At 41.7% G+C, this 9,007-nt stretch overlaps 1 protein-coding gene across 1 annotated transcript; it reads right to left on the bottom strand.

The window, feature by feature from the left end:
* Positions 1–254: 254 nt before the first annotated feature.
* GGCT (gamma-glutamylcyclotransferase) lies at positions 255–8,563 on the bottom strand. Its single transcript, XM_006736838.3, has 4 exons — positions 8,258–8,563; positions 4,062–4,207; positions 2,864–2,999; positions 255–805 (listed from the first exon to the last, which is right to left on the bottom strand). The coding sequence occupies exons 1-4, from the start codon at positions 8,396–8,398 to the stop codon at positions 662–664; spliced, it is 567 nt and encodes a 188-aa protein (XP_006736901.1). The 5' UTR covers positions 8,399–8,563; the 3' UTR covers positions 255–661.
* Positions 8,564–9,007: the final 444 nt, after the last annotated feature.

Here is a 9,007-nt window from a genome sequence, read left to right as displayed (position 1 = left end):
AACAGTATGCCATTTTTAAATTAAAAAAAAAATATATCAACTGTCTCTGCAGTTTGCTTGCTCTTATTAAGCTGATTAAAAAAAATCCCAGAGCAGAGTGATTCACCAGCACGATCGTTAAGTTGCAAATCTCTCCTCTGTCACAGAGCAAGAATACACTCAACTCCAGAAAATAACTTTAAGTGTTCATGGAAAGAGTACCCACATCCATTTGTCATGCATTCCAATGCATCATGGCCTCCTTTTCAATGATCTAATTTTTTTTAAAGGTTTTATTTATTTATTTGACACAGAGAGAGAGAGAGCACACGCAGGTGGAGCAGCAGGCAGAGGGAGAAGCAGAATCCCCGCTGAGCAGGGAGCCTGATGCAGGGCTCCATCCCAGGACCCTGGGATCATGACCTGAGCCGAAGGCAGACGCTTAACTGACTGAGCCACCCAGGCACCCCTCAAAATCTAATTTCTAACCTAGTTTCTTTTTTGAGTCTGAAAACAAGGAATTACCTAAGTAAGATATCCCTTCAGAGCACTGTTGAAAATATATTAAACATACAGATACCTCAGATCTCTTTTCCAAATGTTAAAAATATATTAGCACATACAGAAAATATCTGTATTTTCTATTATAATTTAGATTTCTATCTAAAATATCTATTATGTTCTAATGAACTTTTGTTTCTCCCTTTTTGATAATGTCTTCAATTTCTTCTGAGACTTCTCCTTGGTAGTCATTTGGTTCTACTGCATTTAACTTCTTTTGATACTCCAGTGGCAAATCATTTTCTTTTGCACCTAGGCAAATGACCTAGAAATGGTTAAAAGAAACCAAAAGCACCTTTTAATTAGGAACACAATTTAATATACCACAGCTTTATGATAACTTCTAGATAACTCTAGAATAAACAGTTATAGAACAAAATAGAATCATTCCTCTTATAGTGAGCATGAATGTGCAGGGAGTTTTCGAGGCCACAGGATACATTCTCATGGAGGATCAATTTCACTCAATAATATGGTTTAAAATATTTTTAAACACTAAAGTATAATTAATATACAGTGTTATATTAGTTTCAGGTGTACAATATAATGATTTAACAATTCTTTATATCACTCAGTGCTCATCATGGTAAGTGTGCTCCTAATCCCCTTCACCTAGTTCACCCATCCCCCACCCACCTCCCCTCTGGCAGCCACCAGTTTGTTCTCTGTAGATAAAGAGTCTGGGTGTTTTTTTGTCTATTCATTTGTTTGTTCACAGATTCCACGTATAAATGAAATCATATGGTATTTGTCTTTCTGTCTAACTTATCTCACTTACCATGATACCTTCTAGGTCCATCCGTGTTGCTGTAAATAGCAAGATCTCATTCTTTTTTATGGCTGAATAATATTCCATTGTATGTATGTGTATATATACACACACACACACGCCATGTCTTATTTAGCCATAACTATGGATGGACACTTGGGTTGCTTCCATATCTTGACTATTGTAAATAATGCTACAGTAAAATAGGGGTGCATATATTTTTTCAAACGAATGTTTTCATTTTCTTTGGGTAAATAGCCAGTAGTGGAATTACCGGGTCATATGGTAATTCTATCTTTAATTTTTTGAGGATCCTCCATACTGTTTTCCACAGTGGCTGGACCAGCTTGCATTCCCACCAGCATCGCATCAGGGTTCCTTTTTCTCCACATCCTTGCTAACATTTGTTATTTCTTGTGTTTTTGATCCTAGTCATTCTAATTTAAAATATTTTTATATTAAGACAAAAACTTATTGTATAGAACTGGCATGATCTATTAAGAAAAAACACCATTCTTTAAAAAAAATGTAAAGTTTACAGGGAGCAGTTTTAGTTTAATCTGGGAGTCTACTCTACCTCTGATATGAAATGAGCTAATAGATGGTAACTATGTTCAGTGGTACTTCCCAGATCCATACCAGGCTAATTCCTCTAGGTTCCATACTAGAAAATTCCAGATTAGGCCCAGGAACTGGGTCATCCACTCCACGTGCTATGTCCTGATTGGGCCTTCCAATAGTACCTAAGTTTGGGTTTCTAAAAAGGGATGTTGGGGTTGCTATCCCACATTCTTTTCCTATGCTTGTGGGAGTAGTTTCTCTGATTTTGAAAGAGTGTGACTTGGGGTGCCTGGGTGGCTCAGTCGTTAAGCATCTGCCTTCGGCTCAGGTCATGATCCCAGGGTCCTGGGATTGAGCCCCACATCGGGTTCCCTGCTCAGCGGGAAGCCTGCTTCTCCCTCTCCCACTCCCCCTGCTTGTGTTCCCTCTCTCGCTGTCTCGCTCTCTCTGTCAAATAAATAAAATCTTAAAAAAAAAAAAGAAAGAAAGAGTGCGACTTTTTTCCCTCCATCTAGGGATGGAAAACATTTCAGCAATAGGAAATGTGTTTTTTCCCCATAAAAATGAATCTTGGTGTTATGAAATACTGTTTTGTGGAGAAAAAATGATTACAAAAGCCTATGCATAGAATAAATCCACTAAAAATACATGCATATGTGTTATTTTCTACTTTAGGAAAGAAAACACATATCTAGAATTATGGCTCATATAGATTTCCACAGTCTTTTTTAATAAATCTGTTTTAGGAACATAGTTCTATTTTTACAAATAAATCTGAATATTTTTCAATTTGCATGTTAGGTAAATAACTATCATTTTTGTATTAAAAACATTTTTATTAAAATGAAGTGTTCATAGGGGTAGGGCAGGCAAAAAAAAAAAATGTTTGTGTAGAATTTAATGCACACACAGCCTTTTTAAAACAAGATATTTTTTAGTTTAGCTCAGTGAAAATTAAAAAGGAATTGCCAACAGTCTTTGTAAGTAGCTTACCTTTTTATACTGGAGGGATGGCAGAGCACTCTCATAATTTTTCATCTGATAACTTCGACAGGTTATTTCTTTTCCTTCTTGAGTATAAACATTAACTTCTATTGGGACATATGTTCCACTTTTAACCCCTTCTTGCCTGAAACCAGAACAGCCAAATTTTAACCATATATGATTTAGCCAAGTTAGTTTACTGGATTAAAAATTTAACTATATATGGATGTACTTGCTCCCTTTGTATTTTGGGATATGGTAGAACATATTATAAATACTACCACATCAAAAGTAAACCTAGCATTTCATTTGGAAAGCCTCAGATTTAGCATTACTTAGTATACTTCTAACAGATCTCTATATTTATCCTATATAAACCCATGCTTGAATATAGTTATTTCAATCTTTATACCCCTCAACACTGCTCTCTAGGCTACAAAAAATGACTATGTGTTCTGACAAGAGAATATCCACCCAGAGAAAAGTAGAGAGAATGGCTCACTCTTATTCACCAGTGACATAAAGTATCATGCATATCAGATAATGCGTTCTTTTCAAGTTCTACTCTTTTCTGCCAACTTTCTTTGTATACATGCTCTACCACACAACCGGAGAGTTCTAGTTATAAACAGTATCAAAACATTTCTAGTATGTTGTCAAAGTTTTTACAAATTATTACTTTTTTACTGATTCAACTGCCACCTTAAAGAATTATTTTTTAAAAACTGACTCTAGTAAAAACTGAACTGCTTTTGAAACCAATAAAAAGATGCAACAATTACAAACATCTTCATGCCTTTTCACAATATGAAACTACAAAGAGATTTTTTTTAATAAAAGATAAACAGAACAAAAATAAAGACTTCCATTTTTTTTACAGAAGAGATTATAAATATCCCCCAAATCTCAACTGGAATAAGTGACCCTTCTAGGCTTTTTTTTTTTTTTTTTTTTAATGTAGGCTCTATGCCCAATGTGGCGCTTGAACTCACAACCCTGAGATCAAGAGTTGCATGCTCTACAGACTGAGCCAGTCAGGCACCCCTAGGCTTTTTAGGATATGCACATTATACTTTTTATGTTAACTCTACAGTGTAAAGAATGTAGTATATGGTTTTGAAAAACCAACATATATATATACACATCTTTGCATATGATCCACTTTCTGAATTAGTTATTATTTAACTTATAATTAGAAGCCACCTACTTATCCAGAGAACTCAAATTGCTTTTGTTCATTTTCCATACTACTCCCCATACTTCATCGCCAGGACTTTGAAAAATGGTGGCTATACCTCCATGCCAAGTTTCACTTGTTTTGCCTTGGGAATTGCCAAAGTCAAGCTTATAATCCTACAAAGGAAGCCAAAATGATTTGATCAATATCCACTTGAACCAAAATTTCCCTCTTCAATATAAAAAAAAAATTTACCTTAAACTCCATGCAATTAAAACATAAACTTTGAGTTCTTTCTCTGCATAAGAAGCTGTAAAAAATACAAAGATAAACAAGGACCCGGATCTCAAGGACTATATTTTTTCATATTTTTCTTTAAAAATGAAATGTATACTGAATATACATATGTATATATATTTTGCCATAAATTGGTTAAAAAAAACCCCATAATCCCAATGCCTTAATGTAACTATTTTCATTTTTAAAAATTACTTCCCAGTCTACCTACATACACGTAGATTTTAACTTAGAGGCAACCATAGTATACATAATTGTTGAAGCTGGGTAGCTACATAGGGGTTATAACCTACTTTTATGTACACAGAGAGTATCCTACTAGCATGTATCACCATGTTTGCCCTCAAGGAGCCAGCATTTGAGGGTGATTTGTATACTTCCTAACATTAATCTAGCATTCATGAATTGTACTATTATATCTATAATAAACATTAAGAGCAGCTAACACTAGTACATTACTAGGTTCTATAACTGCATTATGAGCTTTATGTGGACTCATTTTTATCCTGCCAACAACTTTATTGTACCCATTTAACAAAAAGAAAAACTGGCTTATAAAGATTAAGCAACTTGCCCAAGGTCTCACAACTAATAAGTAACGGAGCCAGGTTTCTAGTTCATTTTTATTTTTATTTTTTAAAGATTTTATTTATTTATTTGACACACAGAGAGATAGAGAACACAAGCAGGGGGAGCGGCAGGCAGAGGGAGAAGCAGGCTCCCCGCCAAGCAGGGAGCCCGATGTGGGACTCAATCCCAGCGCCCTGGAGTCATGACCTGAGCTGAAGGCAGACGCTTAACCGACTGAGCCACCCAGGCGTCCTGCCAGGTTTCTAGTTTAGCTTCTTCCCTATAGAGATGGGTAATCAGAGGAGAAAATCCTGGGGAAGATTACAAACCCTTACTTGGCCATTTGGTGTAGAAAATTTCTATCCATCTTTCCAGAGCTTAGTTTCCTTAATAATAAAAAAAGGTTGGACTAGATACTAAATTTAAGGTTTATATTTTATCCCTGTCACCTTTATTTTCTTAAGAATGTTAGACATTTCAGGAAAAAGGTTGGTTTGAGTGACCAGTATCTTCAATTGGTATACTGGATGTTTTAGGGCCAAGCAGCCCTGGCAGGACATCAGGAGAGCTGATAAAAAGTCACAACCACATTAGGTACTGGTTGTCTGCTGCTAAATCCAATAGACAATTTTCATTCCTCCTCTTGCTCCACTTTTCAGCTGCTTCCGACAGAGTTAACCAGCCTGTCTTGATCTGCCTCCTTCCTGACTTTCAGACTGTTCCCTGATCTCAATTCCCTTTGCTAACTCCTCCTCCATACCTGGTCTTCAAATGGTAGAGTTGCTAAGGGCTCAGTTTAGGCCCCTTTTCTTGTTCATCAGCAATTTGCTCAAGACAATCTATCCCTTCCAATAACTTCAAATACCATCCGATATTCCAATCATCTTTTAATCCAACCCAGATCTCTCTTCTAAACTTCAAAAATGCTTAGAACAGGGTCTACCACACAGTGAGTCCTTAATAAATGCTCACTAATATTTTTCTGCTCACTTGGATGTATAACAAACATCTCAAACTCAGTATATTTAAGCTGAGCTTGACTTTCCCTCCAAAACGGATTCTCCTCTTTACAAATATCACCATCATCCACCCTATTGCACCAAAAATCTTAGTCACCCCTGTTATCTCTTCCTCCCTTCACAATCAATCACCAAGGCCTAACATTGTTATCCCCTAAGTATCTCCCCAACCCATCTACCCGCCACTGCTACCACTTGAGTTCAAGGTGCCATTATCTTTAGCATGGATTGCTACAAAAGCTTTCTAACTGGGCTCCCCACATCAACTGTTGTCTCTCCTTCCAATCTATTTTCCATAGCAACCAGAATGAGCTTTCAAAGTTGTAAATCTAATCTTTCATTTGCTTAAATTCTGCAATGGATCTTTTCATTGCTCTCAAGATAAAGACCAAAGTCCTCTTTGGCCTCTGTGATCCTGTAACATGTGGTCCTTCTACCTCTCTAGTTGTCAAGCAATGTCCTCCTCACACACTAAACTCCAGCCACAGCAGCTGGATGATCCAGCTTCTTGTTTCCTGAGGTCATTTGTACATGCTGTTCCTTCTCTTTTCTTTGTCTCCCCCTGCCCAATCATTCAGGTCTCAGCTTAAAAGTCATATTTTCAGGAAAAGCTTTACTAAGCTTAGGTCAGGACCTCCAAGTCATACACTTGCATAGCACCTTGTAGATCTCTCTCTCTCTCTTTTTTAAAGCCTTCACTTTTTTTTAGAGCAGTTTTAGGTTCACAGCAAAACTGAGAGGAAGGTACATGTCTCCTTTTTAAACTCACCATATGTGTAACTGAATAATCACTTGTTTGATAACTCTTCCACTTGTCCCAACTATAAGCATCTGAACTTCTTTTCCACATTTGGGCAGTTCCCTACCTTAGGAGTCTGGTGGGTAGAAAGTGTTAGAGCCCAACTCCCATTTTTGAGGCTTCAAATGCCAGCAGTTGGTTCTCGCAGCTTTGCTTGCAGTCAGGGCATGGGCATGTGGCCATGGGTTAGCCAATCAGGACACCCACCTGAGACTTTGAATTAGAAGCTAGTGCTAGTGCCCAAGGACAGCAGAAACTATATCCTGGAGGTGGTGGCCACATCTAGGTTTCAGGAACTGCAGTAGTGACAGTAGCAGGCAAGGTCCGAAGCAGACAGGGTCAGTGATGCACAACTTAGTGTCCATGTTTACGAAGTTCAGCAGAGGCGCGCCAGTGGCCTCCGGGGCTGTTGTGGTTGCTGTACCTCCCTCTATGCCTGCCTGTTTTTTGTTTTGTTTTTAAAGTAGGTTCCACATCCAAAGTGGGGTTGAACTCACAACCCTGAGATCAAGAATCCCATGCTCCACCCACCGACTCACACAGGCGCCCCTATGCCTCCCTGTTTTATCAGCTCTGTGGTCCTACCTTCCTGGTCATTCTGTGAGGCCTCCAACAGCCTTTCAACACATTCTTTTTCTGCTTAAATCAGCCACTTTCTGTTGCTTGCCACTAAGAACCTGACAAGGACAGCAGAGACCATGTTTGTCTAATTCGACAATGTCAAAAGGTTTCGTACATAATTTTTTGGTGTGTCCCTCCTATAGACATGGACGGGTCCTCAAGGCAGCCCACTTTATCACTTTTGTATCTGCAGGGAAAAAAATCTACCAAAGGAATGAACGGATTGTACTGAAGAGCAATTATTTTTAAGTTTTTATTTATTTAAGTAATCTCTACGCCCAACGTGGGGCTCGAACTCAGACCCTGAGACCAAGAGTCACATGCTCCTCCGACTGAGCCAGCCAGGCGCCCCTGAAGAGCAATGACTTTTACCAACGTGTGTTATGGTTCACCCAGCCACCTGACTGAACTGAGCACGGCCCTTACTATGACTACGACACGGTGCCAGCTTTCAGGACCTCTCCCATCGGGAGCGGAAGACAGGTGAACGGAGTTTTACAATACCAGCTGACAAGCCCTGCAGCGAAGGTGTGTGGTAGGGAAGAGAAAGCCACGCGTTCCCTGACTTGGGACAGAGAAGGCGTCTGGGAGGCACGGAGCGAATGGATGCTGTGAGCGCTCCCCTAAGTCGGTGGGCAAGACCGAGGCGGCCAGGTCTGGGCAGAAGGAGCCTCCCGGGGAAAGTCAGCAGGGGGGCTCAGGGCGGCCCGGGGGCGCACAGCTGCCAGGCGGGCACAGCGCTGTGGGGGCGAGGCGGGCTCGCCCAGGAGGGCAGAAGCCAGACGGTGAAGACAGCCCCGACGTGCTCTTATCAGCAAGAGCTGCATTCCCGGCCCCGAGAAAGCGACTTCTCGAAATCCTGCCCTCTCGTCCGCAGGGTGGGCACGGCACTGCAGGGGCCGCGCGCCGGCAGCACTGACCTGCAGGCGGGCCACGCAGCAGAACACGGCCGACCGGTTTCGGAGGTGGATACGCTCGGTCAGCAGATTGCTACCGTAGGCGAAGTACAGAAAACTCTCCCCCTCCTGGCCCTGGACGTCCTCACAGCCCGAATTCGCCATGTTCCACCAGACACCCGCGCGGCCCCGGGGTCGGCGATACGACTGGGAGAAGAGGACTGCGGGCGTCCCAACTCCGGTGGCTCACGAGCCGGGGCCTCTGGAGTTAGCGGAAAGGCGGGAAGCGTGGGCCGGGCGAATCGGATGCGACCGCTCTTCTGACTGGCTGCGCGCCCAAATGTTGAGTCTCCCCCTATGATTGGCCAAGCCCGCCACCTCCTCTTCGCTCTCCAGTTAGGACCCTGAAATGCTCAGCTCTGAGGCGACCGCGAGCCGATTCCTCATTGGACATACTCCTCTGTTGTCCCGCCCCGATGCTCCAGGCTCCGTACGATTGGTGGGTGGGCGGGCGCTACGCGGAGGCGGGTCAGGTCCGGTGGGTTCGGTTTGGGGGATGCGCCGCGTGGTTCCTAACCAGGTTTTCTCACCTTAAGGTGGTGCCTGTGTGGTTCCAGGTGTTTCGTGCTCTTTAGGGAGCTCGCCCCCCGCCCTGCCCTCCCGGTTCGAAGCAGTCGGTCACGACGGGTCAGTTTCCCCCTCATGCTGGTTCTCGCATCCCCAGCCCTGATCACTTAACGTGGAGAAGACCCTCTGAATGTCTGGGACTCCCTT

Source organism: Leptonychotes weddellii, chromosome 12 (assembly GCF_054177405.1).
Source record: "Leptonychotes weddellii isolate Sample4059 chromosome 12, ASM5417740v2, whole genome shotgun sequence".
NCBI lineage: Eukaryota > Metazoa > Chordata > Mammalia > Carnivora > Phocidae > Leptonychotes > Leptonychotes weddellii.
Note: the sequence above shows the minus strand (reverse complement) of the source record. Positions and strands in the feature narration are given on the sequence as shown.

What these genes read in the sequence shown, in the direction of transcription:
- GGCT (XM_006736838.3), bottom strand. Translation starts at nt 8,398, where the DNA reads ATGGCGAATTCGGGCTGTGAGGACGTCCAGGGCCAGGAGGGGGAGAGT. An exon ending in AATTTGAGTTCTCTGGATAA is followed by an intron (nt 3,000 to 4,061) that starts GTAGGTGGCTTC and finishes TTCTGGTTTCAG; the next exon opens with GCAAGAAGGGGTTAAAAGTG. An exon ending in CATCCCTCCAGTATAAAAAG is followed by an intron (nt 806 to 2,863) that starts GTAAGCTACTTA and finishes AACCATTTCTAG; the next exon opens with GTCATTTGCCTAGGTGCAAA.